General features: G+C 39.1%; 2 protein-coding genes and 1 long non-coding RNA gene across 3 annotated transcripts; 2 read left to right on the forward strand and 1 right to left on the reverse strand.

The window, feature by feature from the left end:
- Positions 1-4,488: 4,488 nt before the first annotated feature.
- LOC129733785 (26S proteasome non-ATPase regulatory subunit 13) lies at positions 4,489-6,236 on the forward strand. The gene is made up of 5 exons (XM_055695301.1): positions 4,489-4,723; positions 4,783-4,896; positions 4,959-5,243; positions 5,475-5,628; positions 5,700-6,236. The coding sequence occupies exons 1-5, from the start codon at positions 4,620-4,622 to the stop codon at positions 6,183-6,185; spliced, it is 1,143 nt and encodes a 380-aa protein (XP_055551276.1). The 5' UTR covers positions 4,489-4,619; the 3' UTR covers positions 6,186-6,236.
- On the reverse strand, positions 6,223-19,549 carry LOC129733787 (glutathione-specific gamma-glutamylcyclotransferase 1). Its single transcript, XM_055695302.1, has 4 exons — positions 19,543-19,549; positions 19,407-19,465; positions 16,997-17,032; positions 6,223-7,023 (listed from the first exon to the last, which is right to left on the reverse strand). The coding sequence occupies exons 1-4, from the start codon at positions 19,547-19,549 to the stop codon at positions 6,508-6,510; spliced, it is 618 nt and encodes a 205-aa protein (XP_055551277.1). The 3' UTR covers positions 6,223-6,507.
- An 864-nt stretch (positions 19,550-20,413) lies between these two features.
- On the forward strand, positions 20,414-21,524 carry LOC129733786 (uncharacterized). The gene is made up of 3 exons (XR_008729703.1): positions 20,414-21,082; positions 21,143-21,243; positions 21,301-21,524. It is a non-coding gene; the product is annotated as an uncharacterized LOC129733786 (long non-coding RNA).
- Positions 21,525-22,218: the final 694 nt, after the last annotated feature.

Genomic DNA, 22,218 nt, shown 5'->3' on the forward strand with positions numbered 1-22,218 from the left:
GCCAACACATTGCCGAAAATTTATATTACATAAGAGCTTTTAAGTTTCTCAACAAGCATAAACCAACCGAATGATTGAGGTTCACATCAGATGGTTACTCGATAAACAGTAAGAATAATTATATCACAGATAACAGACATCCAAGCTAGAACAAAGAACTGCAGAAATAGCGTGTAAGATTTCAAATTCAAGTTTGGAATGCTAACGACATCTTTCTGCAACTTGCGAGTTTAACCACTTTAGCATTGACTAGAGAAACATAGATATCCAAGTTGGGCTTCGCTGCATATAATCACAAGGCATCACTATGAACTTGCCATCTGTAGGCCGTTGGGTGCAATAAAGCATATACACACGGAAAAATATCATTTCCTACACGGTTAAATGAAGCTACCTAATTATGAGTACGAAAACTACCAGTTTTTGAGTTCGCCTAAGCGAAGTTCGATTTTGAGTAACTTTGATTGAGTGAAATTGGTAGAAAAACTCACATGATGGAATAATACAGTATACTTATTTTTGAGTGAAATATTCTAGGTTGTATTAATTATGAAATTGGTAGTTTCCTTCGATCCCTTCCATCAATGATTTTCGCGGCTCGAGGGGTTTTGTTTTACCTATTTTTGGATGAAAATTTTTCATCTGCCACAGTGCTGTCAAGAAAAAAACAGTTGTGAAATTACAGTGTTTTTTTACGAGTTCTAAAAACTCGTTTTTTTGTGCAAAAAGGTTCGCAATAGTATTTTGTTTGCTTTTAATGTATTCAAAGTGAATGTAGAATCTTCATAGATTAGCGAAAGGTAAGGTTTGAGATTTTAAAATGCAAAATTCTCCGTAGTTTCATATATAATAAATTCTGTTCCTTGTAGACCTCCACTCGAGAGCAAAACTAACCACGCAAAAAGTGGTATCGCCTGTGGGGACACCGAACCGGATAATGAACTGTTGGTGTGCGCCAGAATGGCACGGGCCGGATTTTAGCTTTCCGGAAATTTAGAGCGTCGAAGATCCCACCAAGAAAACTAACAGCCGCACCTCGAAATCGATTGTGTGATGAGCAGCTTTCGGTGGTTTAAGGGAAAATGAACAATGAAGTATTTTCTTTAGTGTTATGAGTTTTATTTATATAAAAACCGAAATTTTCAATATTTACTGCAGGAATTCTCAATGCTTAATTTGAGTAGTTTGAGCTTAATTATGGGTAGTTTTATCGATCGTTGAGTAATTTTCACCCAATTTACAGTTCATGCCAGGTTCCCTACTTTTAGGTACTCAGTACTATCGAATTGAGTAAAAAAAAATTTAATTTTGGGTTGAAATTACTTATTTTTGTGGAAATATGTCTTGACAAGCTACTTAGTTTTGGGGGAAGTTTACTCCTGATATGTTAAAACTAACCACTTTGCATTACCATTGATCTGTAAAACAAACTAGTTGTGGGTTAAATTGACGAAATTAATCGTTAAAACCACCTGTTTTTGTTGATAATCATGAACTGAAACATCCTAATATGCGTTGAAACTGGCCATTTTTGTATCCGTTTTATTTCATATGCTACCAATTTTTAGATATATTTCGTTATCCCATTATAAGTATGATCATATAACTCAAAAGTAGGTACAGCCTCTTTACTCAGATTTTGAGTTTGTGCGGTTTAAGGGGATTTTGAGTGATTTCTACTTATATATATATATATATATATATATATATATATATATATATATATATATATATATATATATATATATATATATATATATATATATATATATATATATATATATATATATATATATATAGGTTTTCCCCGGTAAGCGTGTATCATTTCAGCGGTGAGGCATCACGCCATGTTTCAAGGGCTAACATCTCAACATATGTAAAAACGAGATAGCATATCACCGCTTCTTTTCATACATCTTTATCTTACAGCTGACAGCGGACACGAATTAATTTAAGCCCAGGACATGAGTTCATTGTCATTCACTGTTACTCGGTATAGGAATGCCAATGGCTCGGTGGTGAGCTTCACCAGATTCGCACACCCAGAAAAACATCATGTTACTTTCAACCAAATTTGTACGGTTGTTTTCAATCAACTATCAACTCATTACAACAAAAAACTTAGTTAAAAAAAGTTTTAGCAGTATTCATCAAAATAAATATTGTTTCGTTTTTAAATAGAACTTAAAGGATGAGTGAAAATTTCCAAATTTGATTTTCTCAGTTCTTTGCAAATGTTGATAAATTGATTTAAAAATTTAAGCAATGAATAGTGAAATTGATAATGTAAGAGATCACAAACAATAATCTGCAACGGAATCTACAAACCGAATAGGAGAACATTCTACAGCATTCTTTGACGGCTGAGGCAGAATTATTAACCCAAGCAATGCCGACAAGGGATTAAAGCTGTATCGGTAAGTGCTGCCATCTGATGACCTCAATGCGCCTAAAACTGTGATTATTAGCAAAATCGATTTATCGTGTTCAATCCGCTAGATAAAAAGGAAAACAAGATGGCAATACCGTATTGAAAATTAGATGACAAGATTATTAGATTATTAGATACAATGATATTGAAAAAAAAAATGCTTCACCATTCACCACCTTGTCGTCATCACCAAATTAACATAATGCAAATTAGTTCGATTTTCGTTCACGCGCAGCAAAACTCGCGTCGGCCCAAGCACAATGGATTACGTTTGCTTTGCGTTGACATGAATTTGACAGAAAATGTATGGAATAACTGTCAAATTGCCGCAAACGCAGTCGCAACGTATCAATTGTGTTTAGACCTTAACTTATTGTGCACTAGTCATTGGTTATGCTTAAAAACATATTGTTGAAACGACTATAAACGACTAGTCATACTATTATCAAAATAATTAATTTATATCATGGTCATCTTATACATTGATAATTTTATCATTTGCTTTTCATTCCTGTTGTAATAAATTGTTATTATTATCTAGACCATATAGATTAGTTTGTTAAAACACCGCATAAATCCCAGCCTAAAAAGATAGCAATTACTCTGATATTTTTCTGTGTGTGCGCACGAAATGTGGTTCACCCAACCGTCATCATACTCGGAGAGGCGCCACATTTTTGTTGCCCGTATTGTTGGTTGAGTTGGATATCTATGTTTCAATAATCTAAGACTTTAGTGATTGCAGCGCTGGGTTATAGTCAAAGCTGCCAGACGCATGGAAATTCCAACAGATTTATAGAATCGCTATTTTTGCGACGATTAACCAGGGGACTATAAACGTCAAAATTTCGCCTACCAATCATAAATTCATCACGGCGTCAATATTTCATTACAAATGCTTACGAAAAACAATCTATTCATTGATAGCGCATATTGCATCGAAAACAAAAGTTGAGTTCTTGTTTTTTTTTTTTTTTCATCAATAAGGATATTTATTCGAGAATAAGTCTACTGACAATTATGGAACATTTACTCTATTTCAAACCAACCAAAAAGTGGGTACCAGAATCGCTGGTATCAGAATCAATGAGTGGTAGATGAAAAATGTATGGAGTTTGACAGCCACAAGAGCCCCTTGGATATAACACTGATTTTGCAAGGTTTGGGTTTTATTTTAAATCAACACTGAAACAAACAAATTTATCGCGAATATAGACTAGGATTGAATAAAATTGTCGATTATGTACAAACTATGACTGCTCAAAATTTTGTACTTAAAAAAACGGCAACCCTTCTTATTGTGATAGTATCGATTAGAGCTGGAAAACTATTGAATTTATCAAAATGTTGACTACCACGACATGCTAAAAAAACCGTTGTATTTTCTCACATGAAGCAAAATTAGCTCTGGTATCTGTGATTAATGGGTTGATATTTGTTGACACTCTTGAGTGAAAGTGGAAAAAAGCATCCATAAACGTTATTTTTTTAAAATCCTTTCAGAGTTCTCCCTTCCCGCTTTTTGCCGGGAAGTGAACTGTCAAAACACCTCATTATATTTCATGCGATAGAAGCAAGACAACAAAATCAGTTTATCAGTTAACGAAGATTGTCAAGGCATCGGTCAGTGTCAGTAAAAAAGTGTTTCGGTGAGGTTCATTTTGGTTAAGTGGACTGTTTGTTTTCCTTTTTCGCTTTGAAGTGAAGATCATTTGGTTGGATTTGTCGTCAAATTTTATTCCGTAACCGTGTACGATGCGCGCGATCTATTTCATCTGAGTATAACAGCACGTTACTAGGACGAAAATCTAGTGTATCTGAAGTAGTGCTGCGATCATTGGAAGTGAAAATTGAAAATGATTGGCTGTAATTTTCGAAAAATTTTGCCGGGGAAACTGACTTTTATCAGCACTGGATGGTTTTTCTTTTCACAATACGTATTTTATAGACTATCCCATGGGAATCATATCGTCTTTCTTGGTATCGCCGCGCCGCATGTTACCAGCGGCGAGCACTAGAAATCATTTCCCTAAAACATATAAACGTCACTTTGTTGCAAACTCATTCCCATCTGTCAAACATTCACAACCTGGAAAGCCGTAGTTAAAAAGGTGCTGCTTGGAACATTATTTAAAAATTTACAATTGATTCACCTATCTAAGCGACGGTAATCTTGAAAATAATCGTCATGTCGACTGCTAACGTCGCCACATATCTGGCAGAACAGAAGAAAATTACCGACAAAGATTTAGCCGCTGAGTGGACTCAAATTGAGGAGCTGTACAATGAGAAGTAAATCTGAATGGTTAAGGTTGACTGTTTGCTTGAAACTATTGAATTTTTCCTTGCAGATTGTGGAACGAGTTAACTATTAAACTCAATAGTTTCGTTAAGAATCCAGCCCTGCAGAATGAAGAAGCTTTGTTAGCTCTGTATCACAATTTTATTACTTCTTTTGAGACTAAGTAAGTATTTCCTTCTATCCTTTCCTGTCACTGAAGGATGTTAAAATGCTTCGCTATTTTAGAATAAATCCGTATGGTCTCGTGGAGATTCTGACCATCGTCATTTCATTCATAGCGGACAAAAAAGAAGCGGTTAATTTTCTAGAGAAACTAAAGGAAAAAGTGAAGGTGTGCGATGAGGCACTATGGATGTGCAAAGTACTGCAGGGACAGATTTATTTGGAGCATCTAAACGAGCTGGACGAAACGAAAAAGATAATTGAGGATTTGAAGGACATCTTGGAAGAGGCCGGTAATGTGACGCCAGTACACGGCAAATACTACATGTTAGCAGCCAATTACTACCGGTAAGTAAATTGTGCATACTACAGGAACGAATGAAGCTACCCTGCTACAAAGCACTGTATTGGCTGATCTCATGAACTTTTGAAATCGGTAAAGAAGAGCTATTTCTACTGGAGCTTAGGAACATTACAAATGTGTACGTTTGATTTAACTATATTTAGCCTGTGAAGATAAAGAAGTTGCTGGCTTCGGAAATAGTTCATCCTTAATACTAATATTTATTTGAATTACAGACTAGTTGGACAGCATAGTGACTACTATCGATGCGGTCTGCAATTTTTGGGTTGCTCTATGGATTCATATCCAAAGGATCAATGGCCACAACAAGCGTTTTTCCTCGGTTTGGCAGCTTTATTAGGCGAGGGTATCTACAACATAGGAGAATTGGTAATACTTTTAATGCACGTTTTTATGATAGAGAAAAAGTATAATGAACTTTCAACTATTTACATTACCAGTTGGCTCATCCAATCCTAGAGTCCTTAAATGGAACCGAGAATGAATGGTTAGTGGAGCTGCTGCGTGCGTTCAACTTCGGTGACATCATCAAGTTTGAACAGATGAAGCCTAAATGGAGCACCATTGCAGATTTGGCTGCCCAGGAAGTGAAACTTCGCCAAAAAATATCCCTCCTGTGTCTAATGGAGATGACCTTTAAACGACCCGCCAATAAGCGCACCATAAGTTTCGAAGAGATCGCCGCAGAAGCGAAGCTGCCCATCAAGGAGGTTGAGATACTTATTATGAAAGCACTAGCCCAAGGATTGGTTAAAGGTGCAATCGATGAAGTGGCCGGGGTCGTTAATATGACCTGGGTTCAACCCAGAGTACTAGACCGGAAGCAGGTTGCGGCCATGGCTGGTACTCTCGACACCTGGATGTCATCGATCACTTCTATGGAACAGCTCATCGAAAGCCGGGCGAGTGAGATTCTCACGAATTAAAATGAAGTAGATTATTTTCTTTCGAATAAGAAACCCCTTTTTGAGTAACAATGCTTTTTTAATTTTCTATGAGAAAGCTGCCGGTTCTGAATCTTAAGTGGCTAATTTTGGTTTGTTTTTAGTCTGTATATTAAATTATTATTTTATAATGTGGAACTGACGTAGTAACACATTGCGTATTAGAGAAACGCTAATTCGCTGATTAAAGTATAGGTGATTATTACACAACAAGCTACATCGAAGTAAATATACATACAAGCCTCACATTCGCTGAGAATATCGTAGAATAGTAAAAAACAATTTTATAAGTCAAATATGTGATTCAAATGTGCAAACAGCGCAGTTTTTTCTCGGGAACGCGTGAAGTATACTCGAATGATACATGCCGCCGAACTTCTTCGTGCGAATCCCTTCGAATTCGACGCGGTGTGCTACCGAGTAATGTTCCGATCGCCACGTTTGCCTCCGCCACGAATCGGCGCACCAGATCTTCAAGTTCGAACAGATGTTCATCCGCTGCCCCCGGCAATTCCTCTCGCATGAATATCGCCAACCGGATCAGATATTCGACGTTATGTCCGCTCGGTCCCCGGCACTGGGCGATCTGGCGGGCCGTTTCCACCAATGGCTCTTCTCCAATCCAGAGCTCGTTTTTCGGTGTTGCAATGTAAACTAGTGTCAGAAACGCTTCACCGCTGAAGCCGGAATGTTCGCTCGCAACGCGTGGAAAGAATTTGATGTAATCGGTAGCGTAGCCTCCCAGGGTGCATTCGCGCTGTTTCAGATATTCGAGTGCCAGGCTTCCGGTTACTCGGAATGCGCAACCCCAGGTGATCCCCTGGAACGACAAATGAATTATTGTTGGAATAGAGTTCAAGTTTTATGTACATTATTACAGAACAGATAAAAATGCAATGAAAGAGTGATATACCAAACTTTGTATGGTATTCGAAACACGAAAAAATGTGAACACATGTGAGATACATGAGAAAAGAGATAAACGGACGTAACACTTACTACCTCATTTTCCTTATTATATAATAGCAATCGTTTTAAATTTAACCATGATTATGAAAACTCGAAGGAACTTCACAATCCGTAATTAAGGAACAAATCGAACCACAAACAAAAAAGGGTTTGAAGTTCTCTCTTAGTAAGCCCCATTGTGCTCGTGAAACAGAAACTTCACAAGTTTTCTAGTTTTCATTACCTCATATATAACTATACCCATCTGGCGAATTTGCATTACGTCAGTGTTAGACCATGCAATACGAAACAAAGTTAGTTTCTGACACTTTCTGTCCTGGGCCTGGGGACTTTACCCATGGTGCGCCTGTGGAGGCGAGTGAGAGTTATCAAAAACTCCTATGTGACCACGAGAATTGAGCTAGAAAGAACCTTTCCACCCTGATGGGTGATCGTGGGTCATACAGCTTATATACTCATTTAACAAATATTTTAGTTCTAGCGATGGTTATTGCGATTTGGTAGAGTAAACCAGAGATCCCAGATGTTTTTGAAAAATGTCTGCAACTACTCAAAACACCGTTAAAATCTGCTTGAAATATGAAAAAAAAAATCCGTGATTAAAAAAAAATCGCCAAAAAATCTGCACACATTTTGAGAAAATTTGCGCAAATATAAGGAGATTCGGACAAAAATCTGCCAATAATGCAAATCAATAACAATCTATCATAGTCTTTTCGGCAGCCGAGCAGGAAAGTCGTTTTTCTTGAGTGCTCTGTGAATTACCGAAATTAATATCTCGCTTCTTTCTAGCGTTGGTGTTGTGTGGCGTGCGAATACGCGTCGTTATTGGTGGGGGAGCCCCGACTGCCGAACAGCGCCAGTGGTAGTGGTGCTAAGCGGCGCGATTGCTGCGTGCGCGTGTGAAGGTGGTGAGTCGTGCTTGTTTTGGCGCGAGTGCTGAAAGGTGTCGTGCTGGTCCAGCATCAGCGTAGGTCGATTCCCGCAGCAGAGAAGTACGGAGCTGTGGTAGTGGTTAGTTGGCGCGTGTGCTGTGGAACCCTGACGGGAGGAAAGCGTACGGCGTCGCCGCTCTGCAGTTGAAGAGACAGCGCAAGCAGTGCTGCTGATTCACATACATATAAAGATAAGTGACACAACCTTTATATTTTTTTTTTTTTAAACTTTTTATTTCCATATATACATACAGATATATTTCGATTTCGTATTTCCTCTCCTATTTATATATAGTCATACTCTTTAGCTTTAAATATATAAGTATTTCAATATATTCCATATATTAATTAGTAGCGGCATATAGTTCACAACCGCTATGGCGGTAGGTGGATTGCCTATTCCACCGGACATCTCATCTTGCTCAGAAGGTGACGAGCCCGGGATGGATTTTTCTGACATCCCGAATAATGAAAATAACGCTTTTTTCGATGTCGTTAAAAAGCGTAAAAGACCCCGTAAAACTGCCCCGGTTATCCCATCCAGTAAAGATGAGTCAACTCGGGTTAAAATGTATCAGGTTAACCAACCTGGTCTACGTTGGGTCGTGTATTTCCGACCCAAAAACAAGCCTCTCAGAGTTTTACAGATACGCAAAACTCTAAAGGAAAAGTACTCGAGCTTGACCGAGGTCTACAAGGTCAAAGCGGATAGACTCAAGGCAACATTCTCGGATCCCCGACAAGCAAATGCTGTCGTCCAGGATCCAAATTTCAATATCGAGTACCGCGTTTATATACCGGCACGCGTAGTTGAAATAGAGGGTGTTATAACCGAGGCTGACCTCACCGAAGAGGATGTTGTGAAAGGTGTTGGATGCTTTAAAAATCCATCCCTTCCTGAAATAAAAATCCTCGAATGCAGGAGAATGTATTCGAAGGATAATACGGGCAATTATTCCCCAAATGACTCGTTTAGAGTGACTTTTGAGGGAAAAGTACTCCCGGATTTTGTCGAGCTCCACAAGCTTCGACTACCCGTGAGACTTTTCTTTCCAAAAGTCATGACGTGTACGAATTGTTTGCAGTTAGGGCACACGAAGACCTACTGCAACAAGAAACCTAAATGCTCCAAGTGTGGTGAAATCTCCGAGATTAACCACGCTTGCGGCGATCAAGAGACAAAATGCTGTCTTTGTGGTGGTGATCCACATGAAGTCGAGGCGTGTCCAAAATATAAACAACGCTCAGAAGCGTTGAAAAAATCGACAAAACAACGCTGTAAGCAGTCATTTGCACAGATGCTTAAGACTGCCTTACAGCAACAGGAAAACCCATATTCCAGCTTGGAACATGACGATCCCAATGATGATGAAGAGGTATATCAACCTCTTCCGTCAAGTGGAGCCGTGCGTAAACGACCAAGCGTATCTTCCCCCAAGCTTCCTAGAAAGGAGCAGAAGAAAACACATATAGATACCCCAAGTGGTCCACCTTCCAAGCAAAATATTGCTAAGCCGTCACCTCCAGGATTCAAGCTTAATCCTGAGGGTAACAATTTCGATAAAGAGTTTCCCAAACTACCAGGAAAACAATCTGCTTCCGCCAAAAAACAGACATCGGAATCTGAAATACCGACCACTGATGGACGTATCTCATTCAAAATGATCGTTGAATGGATATTTACCACTTTTGGTCTATCTGATTCCCTCAAGAGTATGATTTCGGCTTGGCTTCCAACAATTTGCATGTTGGGTAAGCAATTAAGCACCAAATGGCCCCTCCTCGCGTTCGTATCCTTCGATGTCTAAATCAGACAGCCGAAGTGACGAATCGACAACAAGGATCATACAATGGAACTGTAGAAGCTTGATCCCCAAATTAGATAAATTTAAACTCCTGCTTCACGATAGCAAATGCGATATTTTCGCGCTATCTGAAACATGGTTGTCAACTGATACGACACTTGACGTTCAAGACTTCAATGTCATCCGTTTAGACCGAGGAAACTCTTATGGCGGAGTGCTCCTTGGTATCAAAAAATGCTACCCATTCTTCCGAATTCCTCTCCCAGCAATTGATGCAATAGAAATTGTTGCTTGCCATATAACAATTGCTGGGGAGGGCCTCACTGTCGCATCAGTCTACATTCCGCCTAGAGCGGTTATTAACCGGTTGCAGCTGTCACAAATAACGGAACTGCTTCCGTCTCCACGCCTCATCCTGGGAGATTTCAATTCTCACGGTACGGCGTGGGGCGCACCCAGGGATGATAGCCGCGCTGTTCTTATTGAAAGCTTTCTCGATGACTTCGATATGACCTTATTGAACATACATGGGTTAGCTACGAGAATCGCAAGGCCTCCAATACGAGAGAGCACATTAGACTTGTCGATGTGTTCCTCCTCAATGGCTTTGGACTGCAAATGGGAGATTATTCAAGATCCCCACGGTAGCGACCATTTGCCAATCAGTATTTCGATTAAGAGCAGGCTCCATTCTGCTACCACAGTCGAAGTAGAGTATGATCTTACCCGGAATATTGATTGGGAAAAATTCTCGAACACAATATCCCAGGGTCTCGAAACAACGGATGAGCTTTCTTCATCCGACGAATACAACTTCCTTGCAACATTAGTGCTAGATAGCGCGTTGCAATCTCAGAAGAGACCTGCCCCTGAGAACAAGTTGAAAATTCGTCCCAACAAGCAATGGTGGGACAAAGAATGCACCGAGATAAAAAAATCATACATCATACATAGCATTCAGGGATGGTGGTTCAATTGAGCTTTATGATCAGTTTGGGGAGCTGGAAATAAAACAGTCTAAGCTACACAAACTGAAAAAAAGATCATACTGGCAAAATTTCATAAGCTCGTTACCCAGAGATGCTTCTATGAGCTATCTCTGGAATACGGCTCGAAAAATGCGCAATAGGTCGGACAGTAATGAGGCTAATGAATACTCTGAACGTTGGATCTATGATTTCGCGAAAAAGGTATGCCCAGACGCTGTCCCATCACAGCAAAAATTTAGCGATACAACAGCTATTGAAGAATCAGAATTTACCATGTTGGAGTTTTCAATTGCCCTCGCGTCTTGCAAGAACAAGGCTCCAGGACCGGACAGGATCAAATTTAATTTGATGAAAAACCTGCCGGACTCGGCCAAGCTACGATTTCTTAAACTGTTTAATAAGCTTATCAGGAACAATATGATTCCGGAAGCTTGGAGACAGGTTAAGATTATCGCAATCAAAAAGCCAGACAAACCTGCCGCAGATCACCGCTCGTACAGGCCGATTGCGATGCTCTCATGCATACGCAAATTGCTTGTAAAAATGATCCTGCGTAGACTTGACAACTGGGCAGAAACAACTAACCAACTATCAGAGACCCAGTTCGGCTTCCGTAGGGGCAAGGGCCCTAACGATTGCCTGGCATTGCTAGCCACAGAAGCGGAAATGGTTCTTGGCAGCAAACAACAAATGACCTCGGTTTTCCTGGATATCACAGGCGCATTTGATTCAGTTTCAATCGAAATTCTTTCCGAGAAACTGCATCAGAGAGGATTCTCCCCTATATTAACAAACTTTTTGATCAACCTGCTGTCTGAAAAGCATTTACTTTTCAACCACGGTTCTTCAACAATAACACGAACAAGCTACATGGGTCTCCCCCAAGGCTCTTGTCTGAGTCCGCTGTTGTACAACTTCTACATCAGTGACATCGACACATGCTTGACGGACGGCTGTACAATGCGCCAGTTAGCTGACGACTGCGTTGTATCAGTCACGGCGACTCTAGCTGTAGACATGAAAAACAGCCTGCAAAATACGCTAGATAATCTGACCGGTTGGGCCAGTTGTCTTGGAATCGAATTCTCGCTTGAAAAAACGGAGATGGTAGTCTTTTCAAAAAAGCGACCACCACCTCGCTTCGAGCTAGTTCTGTCCGGAATACCCATCACTCAGTCACCTAGCTTCAAGTATCTAGGAGTATGGTATGACTCTAAGTGCACATGGGAAAAACATATCAATTACCTGAAGCAAAGATGCCAACCGAGAATTAATTTTCTTCGGATGGTAACAGGAACATCATGGGGAGCGCATCCAGAGGATTTAATACGACTCTACCAAACCACTATTCTCCCCGTAATAGAATACGGCAGCATATGCTTCAGAGGAATCGCAGCCTCACACATGCTGAAGCTAGAGAGGATACAATACCGTTGTTTGCGTATCGCTCTAGGCTGCATGCAATCGACACATACCATGTCTCTAGCGGTCATTGCGGGAGTACTACCACTCAAAGAGAGGCTATTCGAGTTGGCTCTTCGTTTCCTCATCAGATCGGAGATAGCAAACCCAATGATAATCGAGAACTATGAGAGGTGTTTGGAAGTTGTTCAGAAACCCTGTATGTCAGTATACCAGCGGTTCATGACCATGGAGATAAACCCTTCGGTTGTTGCTCCATCCCGTGAGATTTCAACATCGCTCAACAATTCTTCTGTTGTATTTGATTTGACGATGAAACTAGAAATCCATGGAATTCCCGAACACCTTAAACCAACAGTTGTGCCATTAATATTTTCGGCAAAATTCGGCCACCTCCCAGAACAGAACTCCTTTTTCACGGACGGATCTGTGATGGATGGACAATCCGGATATGGCGTTTTTAACACAGATCATCACATATCCCGCAAACTGGCACAGCCTTGCTCCATATATGTAGCTGAATTAGCTGCCATACACAATTCGCTGCGAATTATCGAGCTCAAGACACCAGGCAATTATTTCATCTTCTCGGACAGCCTCAGTTCAATCGAAGCTCTCCGATCGATTAAACCGGTCAAGCACCCGTCCTATTTCCTTCCGGAAATTAGACGGATATTAGAAGTGCTGGTTGATCGGTCTTTCATTATCCGCTTTGTGTGGGTCCCCTCTCATTGCTCAATCCCAGGCAATGAAGAAGCTGATTTATTAGCGAAAAGGGGTGCCATAGAAGGAGATATATTTGATAGACCGATCATCTATACCGAGTATTTTCACTTGCCTCGACAACTGGCCCTGGCAAACTGGCAGGAAAAATGGGATAAAGACGATCTTGGGCGATGGATGCACTCGATTTCGCCCAAAGTGTCTACAAAAGCTTGGTTCAAAGGGTTAGATTTAACTCGAGATTTCATTCGAGTTATTTCGCGCCTAATGTCCAATCACTATGTTGCAAACGCACACCTCTATCGAATAAACTTAGTCGATAGTAATCTGTGCGAATGTGGAGGGTACGAAGATATTGACCACATAGTCTTCGTATGCCCTAAGTACCACAGAGCAAGGGCCAAGCTTATAGATTCTCTCCGGAAACAGAAAGTGACGTTTACAATGCAAGTACGGGATGTGCTTGCTAGCCGCAACCCCGCGCTTGTAATACCCATTTACGACTTTTTAAGAGATATCAAGTATCGAATTTGATTATCTCTATGCTTTCTCTCCTAATTTCTCCCAACACAACAATCTTAAAAAGTTTCACACTAATTCTGTTTTTTTTTTTTTCTTTCTTTCGTTCATCTTTTTTATAGAAACATGAATCATCGCTTCTTTCTGAGAGACATGATCCACCAAACATAGATATAAGTTTTGATTTCTAAAGATATAAGGAACCATCACACCTTAACGAATAGTATTAACAATTGATATTTACTCATACAGAGAAGAACTTTATTTATTATTGTTATTGTTAGCCGTAGGTCTAAATGATATGTATTTTTAAATTGTATTTATAAAAGAGAAAAGATGAGAGGGTTTTTATGCCTGTTTGAGGAAGAGCAGTCGGGATACAGGCTCTACTCAAGCTGGCTTTTCCCTACTCCAAAAGATATTCGGCCCCGTTATGCTTTGCGGTTGGGCCTAAATAAATATTAGAGTTTAAAAAAAAAAAAAAATAACAATCTATACACGAACTCTAAAACCCTGCGCTTTCATACAAATCTGCATATCTGGTATCCCTGGAGTGAACCAACGCTTCTCGACACCAGGCATGCCAGATCAAATTTCTCCATTAATCTACGGATTTGAGGATCCGTAGGTAAAATCTACGGGTATCCAAACATACGGATTTCCGAAAACATCTTGGGATTTTTTGATCGGTCTTTCATTATCTGCTTTGTGTGGGTCCCCTCTCATTGCTCAATCCCAGGCAATGAAGAAGCTGATTTATTAGCGAAAAGGGGTGCCATAGAAGGAGATATATTTGATGGACCGATCACCTATACCGAGTATCTTCACCTGCCTCGACAACTGGCCCTGGCAAACTGGCAGGAAAGGTGGGATAAAGACGACCTTGGGCATGGATGCACTCGATCTCGCCCAAAGTGTCTACAAAAGCTTGGTTCAAAGGGTTAGATTTAACTCGGGATTTTATTCGAGTTATTTCGCGCCTAATGCCCAATCACTATGTTGCAAACGCACACCTCTATCGAATAAACTTGGTCGATAGTAATCTGTGCGAATGTGGAGGATACGAAGACATCGACCACATAGTTTTCGTATGCCCAAAGTATCATAGAGCAAGGACCAAGCTTAAAGATTCTCTCAAAAAACAGAAAGTGACGTCTACAATTCAGGTACGGGATGCGCTTGCTAGCCGCAACCCTGCGCTTGTAATACATATTTATGACTTTTTAAAAGATATCAAATATCAAATTCGATTATCTCCTTGCTTTTTCTCCTCATTTCTCTCAACACAACTACCCTCAAAAAGTTTCACACTAATTATGTTCCTTTTTTCTTCTTTCTTGTGTTATTCTTTTTAGAGAAACATGAATCATTGCTTCTTTCTGAGAGACATGATCCACCAAACTTAGGTATAAGTTTTGATTTCGAAGAGATAAGGAACCATCACACCTCAACGAATAGTATTAAGAATTGATATTTAACATAGAGAAGAAATTTAATGTTTTTTTTTAAACTCTAATATTTATTTAGGCCCAACCGCAAAGCATAACGGGGCCGAATATCTTTTGGAGTAGGGAAAAGCCAGCTTGAGTAGAGCCTGTATCCCGACTGCTCCTCCTCAAACAGGCATAAAAACCCTCTCATCTTTTCTCTTTTATAAATACAATTTAAAAATACATATCATTTAAACCTACGGCTAACAATAACAATAATAAATAAAGTTCTTCTCTTTATGAGTAAATATCAATTCTTAATACTATTCGTTAAGGTGTGATGGTTCCTTATATCTTTAGAAATCAAAACTTATATCTATGTTTGGTGGATCATGTCTCTCAGAAAGAAGCGATGATTCATGTGTCTCTAAAAAGATCAATAAAAGAAAAAAAAAGGAACAGAATTAGTGTGAAACTTTTTGATGGAGGTTGTGTTGGAAAAATAAGAAGAAGAAGCAAGGAGATAATCAAATTCGATACTTGATATCCCTTAAAAAGTCATAAATAGGTATTACAAGCGCTGGGTTGCGGCTAGCAAGCGCATCCCGTACTTGCATTGTAAATGTCACTTTCTGTTTTCGGAGAGAATCAATAAGCTTGGTCCTTGCTCTGTGGTACTTAGGGCATACGAAGACTATATGATCTATATCTTCGTACCCTCCACATTCGCACAGATTACTATCGACTAAGTTTATTCGATAAAGGTGTGCGTTTGCAACATAGTGATTGGACATTAGGCGCGAAATAACTCGAATGAAATCTCGAGTTAAATCTAACCCTTTGAACCAAGCTTTTGTAGACACTTTGGGCGAAATCGAGTGCATCCATCGCCCAAGATCGTCTTTATCCCATTTTTCCTGCCAGTTTGCCAGGGCCAGTTGTCGAGGCAGGTGAAAATACTCGGTATAGATGATCGGTCTATCAAATATATCTCCTTCTATGGCACCCCTTTTCGCTAATAAATCAGCTTCTTCATTGCCTGGGATTGAGCAATGAGAGGGGACCCACACAAAGCAGATAATGAAAGACCGATCAACCAGCACTTCTAATATCCGTCTAATTTCCGGAAGGAAATAGGACGGGTGCTTGACCGGTTTAATCGATCGGAGAGCTTCGATAGAACTGAGGCTGTCCGAGAAGATGAAATAATTGCCTGGTGTCTTGAACTCGATAATTCGCAGCGAATTGTGTATGGCAGCTAATTCAGCTACATATATAGAGCAAGGCTGTGCCAGTTTGCGGGATATGTGATGATCTGTGTTAAAAACGCCATATCCGGATTGTCCATCCATCACAGATCCGTCCGTGAAAAAGGAGTTCTGTACTGGGAGGTGGCCGAATTTTGCCGAAAATATTTATGGCACAACTGTTGGTTTAAGGTGTTCGGGAATTCCATGGATTTCTTGTTTCATCGTCAAATCAAATACAACAGAAGAATTGTTGAGCGATGTTGAAATCTCACGGGATGGAGCAACAACCGAAGGGTTTATCTCCATGGTCATGAAAAAAAAAATTTAATGTTATTGTTAGTCGTAGGTTGAAATGACATGTATTTTTAAATTGTATTTTTAAAAAAGAAAAGATGAGAGGGTTTTTATGCCTGTTTGAGGAGGAGCAGTCGGGATACAGGCTGTACTCAAGCTGGCTTTTCCCTGCTCCAAGAGACGTTCGGCCCCGTTATGCTTCGCGGTTGGGCCTAAATAAATATTAGAGTTATAAAAAAAAAATCTTCGGATTTTAGATTTTCCAATTCGATGCCATATAAAAAAAACCTGTTAGTGACAATTATGTACTTCTTTTTAACCGTTTATTCAAAATGTTACCGAAATGAATAAAAACTGTTAGAACCTACGGATTTACACGAAAAAGCTCTGGCATCTCTGCACATGCCACATGCAACGTATTTTTTCCTTGTAAATATAATGTATGTTTTGTACTTACGTTATTATCTTCGATTAGGGTCGCAACTCGTCCAGGCTGAAAAGATATAAAATATTATATTATTTTCCTGATTTTGCTGGCTTTATCATTAAATAAAAGAACCTAAACCTAAAGTTTGATATTCAGGTTAATGTTGAATGTTGAGTTCTTGTAACACACAAAATGACTTTTCTGTGAAAATGAACAAAGAATATAAAAACTGAGAGAAAAATTAACGTTCAATAGTTATCTGTTTGTCAGTTCGGTTTCAATTATCAATAACATATGAAACAGAGCAAGAACATTAATTTTTTCAATTGTATGAAAAGTATCGACTTTATAATATATAATTACGGTGGACACCGAAGGGCATTCTGCCCAATAAGCATAATCAATACTTTGAACCCACATAGCAACAATCAACGACCATCAGGAAACAGCATAACAAAACGGACGCATCAGCAACTCTAATCGGGACCGGACGCAACACGTAGCAGCGAGAGTAGAATTGCAAGCTCAGCAGTTATAGTTATTAAATAGCCCCACTCAGTGGAATTCAGTCACTTCGTTGAGGAATTTAGTTGAGTACAGTCGATCAGTGACTTCGCGTGAATAATTAATGTAACTTTTAGTGAAATAATCTAGTTAGATGTAAGTTTTTGGTAGAATAAATATTTTTTTTAGCCACTCGCAACGCGACTGCTATAATTGGCGCAGCCTTCGGGAACCGGCTGAGTGAAAGTGTGGAAAAGAACAGTGGAAATTGACTGACTAATAACCATTCACAAAGTGATCCCGCGATTACTGGATATAAGAACATTTGTGACCCCTTGTGCTTATTGAAAGTGAAAGCATCCGCGGCACCAAAGGTTGCGTAGAAAACCGTCGTTTAAGGAGTTGAGGATCCCCCGCCACACTACACCTGGAGCACCAGCATCGTCAGGCCGGAACCTTCTTTAAAATCGTAAGTAATTTTCATTTTTCTTTGCTTATTCCCGCTCAAGTGAACTCGCAAGGCATACTACAAGATAGGTGCCTGCAGTAAATCAGACAGATTTGGAAAAAAAAGTGTTACTTACGTCCCGGAGAAGTACTACAAGATAGGCTTCTTTGGTAGAAAGGATACATACTACAAGATAGGTGTACCTTTTTCTCCCTACCACTCCGGAGAAGTACTACAAGATAGGCTTCTTTGGAAGAAAGGCCACATACTACAAGATAGGTGTACCTTTTTCTATTCTATAGGGAAAACTACAAGATAGAGCCCATAGAACCAATATCAAAATCCATTAGTTGAATGCCTAAATTTCCAAGAGATCAATCGGCAAAAAGTAGGTCCGCCTTACGGAAAGCAAGGGAACTACTCAAGTTAACTAAGCAGGATTCAGAAGCAGAAGAGGATACCTCATCCGACTGCTCAGAAGAGTACTCACACGTACCTTTAAAAATAAATATTCCGTTGTTGACTTCATTGTCCATCGACAATTCGAACGAAACGGAAAGCCACACGATGGATAACAGCAGACATAAGCAGCTTGCCTGTAATGCTGCACGAGCTAACAGAAAAACAAAACCAACAACAAAGTACACTCAATACTTTGCTACAAAATAACGCGAGTGCGAGTCGAAATGCACCACCTGCGCCCGCACCAGCAGCAAATATAGAAAACCTATTTAAAATTCCAGACCCAATCAAAGCAATCCCACGCTTTGACGGGAGCCAAAAACAACTTTCTGGGTGGCTGACCACAGCAGAAAATACACTCCTGGTCTTTAAAGACCTCGTGTCAGATTGCCAATACCAAATTTTCACAACGGCTATAATCAATAAGATCGAGGGCAAGGCAAAAGACATCATTTGCCTTGCAGGCAACCCACAGAATTTTAACGAAGTTAAAGAGATTTTGACAAACGCCTTGGGCGACCGTCAAGAACTAACATTCTACAAAAGCCAACTTTGGCAAAACAAGATGACTGACAATATGTCAGTACACAAATATTACAACAAATGCAAAGAGATATGCCAAAATATAAAATCTCTAGCCAAGCAGAAGCCAAAGTATAAAGACAACTGGGAGGCGATCAACGCATTTATAGAAGAGGATGCGTTGGCAGCTTTTCTTGCGGGCCTAAAAGAGCCATACTTTGGGTATGCGCAGGCGGCATGCCCCGAAGATATGAAAGCGGCCTACGCTTTTGTGTGCAAATTTAGAAGCAAAGAGAGCACAGCTTCAAACATGGATAATTTCAAACAATCCAAATTTCACCCCAAAAAAGAGTATAAAGAAAACAATAATTATGACAGTAAAAATCCCTCCACGTATAAAAAAATATCAAACCAACTAAATACAAAAAATAAAGCAGAACCCCCAGAACACGATACCGACTCTCCTCAACCTATGGAACTGGGTTCGACCAGAACCAAACTTACCCTTAACAAAAGACAAATACACAACAATGAGGTTACAGATGATGAAAAATCATCGGACTCTGAAAACGAAGAAGAAAACATTGATCTGAATTTTTGTTGGGTGCAAGGACGCCAAAACACAACTTAAACTATTTACCTTTCATTACCAGTCGGAATAGTAAAACCAATAAAATCATAAGACTTTTAATTGACACAGGTGCGAATAAGAACATCATTCGCCCAGGCATTTTGACAAACTGTAAACCGAGCAAAAACACAAAAATTAAAAACATTTCTGGAAACCACAACATTAATAAGAAAGGAAAAGGGAACCTTATTGGATATAACCTTCCCACTCAGACATATTATGAGCTTAAGTTTCACGATTTTTTTGACGGGATTATTGGCTCTCAATTTCTAGCAAAGACTAAAGCCAAAATTGACTATGATAAAGAGAAGTTAGAAATTGGCAACATTAGTATACCTTACAAAAAATATTTCCCTACGACGAAACTAAACTCTCATCACATCGAAATCAGTACAACAACAGATGGTGATTGGTTAGTACCAAATTTTCAAAAACTTAATAATTCAGCGATAATAGAACCAGGTCTTTACGGATCTCAGAATAATAAATCAACCATATGAATTCTCACCCACAGAGATGATTTACCAGTAATGGATGGAAAGTTGAAAATAAAAGTCAATAATTTTGAAACTATCACTCCTATACCACTTAAAATAAAATCCAAATTAGATGAGGAAACAATAACCAGCTTAATTAGAATGGAACATCTGTCCGCATTGGAAAAACAAGAGTTAATTAAAACTATTTTGAACAACCAGGGAGTGTTACTGAAAACCGACGAAAAACTTACTGCTACAACAGCTATTAAACATCAAATACCGACAAAGGACGACAAACCGACGTACTCCAAATCATACAAGTACCCGCATCATTTTAAAAAAGATGTTGAGGAACAAATTATTGAAATGCTTCGTAATGGAATTATAACTCACTCAACGAGTCCATCACCCTTATTCTTGTTTACGGCCGTATCGCTTTCGTACGAAAGCAGCAGCGGCGTACGAATGCCATACGAACGCATACGAATCCGATTCGTTCTAACCAATTCGAGCTTTCGAACATCGTTGCTTTCGTACGAACGTGCCATTCTTGTTTACGTACGAATGCGTATCCGTATTCTTTTTGCTCTCGTTCGCAAACGTCAGTCAAAAGTTGCGAATCGCTGTACGAATCGCCGGCGCCGGTAGTTTTTTCTTGTTTTTCTGCCGTTTGGTGTTAGTTTTTTGAAAAAAAAATTAAACCGAATAGTTTTTATTGATTTGTGAAGTGTAAGTAAATTCTAAAGAACATTTGTGAAAATCCATTCTCAAAAACCTCCAGTTGATACAAATCGCCGTCGCCGAGAATGTTTTGGTTGTTTCGCGTGAAAAAAAAGCCGCTAGAAACTGATTGAGGTTTGCCGTTAGTTCTGGGAGAATGGTGATAGAAAAAAGGAATAAGTCGCTACCATCAAGGTACTACAAAAATCTGCCGAATATTTGGATCGTCTTCCCGGCAACAGCAAAGCGTCAACCAGCAAGCAGATTTGATTGGCGCAGATAGTTGACTGGGTAACATGATACAGGATTATTAATTTATCATTGCTCTTGGATGCCGATTTGTGTACTAGGTAATTAGTTCAATTAATAGTGTTTGAAAATAATAATATTTAAATCTATTGATATTGTAGAAATAATCGATCAGGAGCTACTGGCTACTGGAGATACAGGAGATAACTTTGCTGGGTAAATTAGGCAGTTTCCAACGCTTTTGAAATTACCAGCAAATAAGGTATTTTACTGTTTATTACATTATTAGTATAACTATTTCATGTTGTTATTTTTGTAGAAGACCAAGAATACAACAAAGCAACCAATTTCTTCGGATGCCTCAAATTTTCACAATTGGGTCAATGAACCACTACAAGCTACAAAGGACAGTTTTGAGAGCTGGTTCCGTTTGGTGTTGACCAAAAATACAAATGACGGATAATTTTATTTTATTTTATTTAATAATGTTTATTAATATTAAGATTAAGATTTAATAATAATTTTTTTTAAATATTTTCATAATCGATTATTATATATATCTAGTTACGGTTCTGGCGTGAAGCACTTCGGTTTATCTCCCAAGAGTGTTGGTCATCCAAAGGGCTTCAATTGTGGTCAAAATTGCAGACATGGATTTTCGATGAAAATAACCAAACCGCCGTATTTTTTCATTAAGTCGTCAGAGTGACCAGCTCCGAAATAGGGTGATCCTAATAAAAACAGCTTTATTCATTGTATTTTATTCTAAAAACTTTTTGGAATTTTTTATCTTTTTGGATCAAATCAACGTATATTTTTCTCGTTTCAAGAAATAATACGAAAAAAAAAATCGGTGTGCTTTCACTGTTTAGAATTAAAGCAGCTAAAACATCGTAAAACAACTTCTATCCATAAAAAAGTTAGATATTTGATTTAATCGAAAATTTGGGTCACCCCAATTTTTAATCATTTTTCAATAAGCGCTTTATCATAAGTAACAACTTTGTTGAAGAAAGTTTTTCTCTAAAACTTTGCTATCGAGCTCTATATCTGAAATTCCCTATAAATTTCGTTTCTGGACCGCTGCACTGACCAATAACGACGTCGGCTGCACTACTTGGGAAGGAAAAGGATGATGATGCTCGTTTTGTTTATAGACCGCAAGTTCTACTGCATTTCTACGAGTGTCACAAATAGGAATTGTTTTAAAAAGAGTGCCAAAATCTGGTCACTTTTT

This window comes from Wyeomyia smithii, unplaced genomic scaffold (assembly GCF_029784165.1).
Source record: "Wyeomyia smithii strain HCP4-BCI-WySm-NY-G18 unplaced genomic scaffold, ASM2978416v1 HiC_scaffold_69, whole genome shotgun sequence".
Classification (NCBI taxonomy): Eukaryota; Metazoa; Arthropoda; class Insecta; order Diptera; family Culicidae; genus Wyeomyia; species Wyeomyia smithii.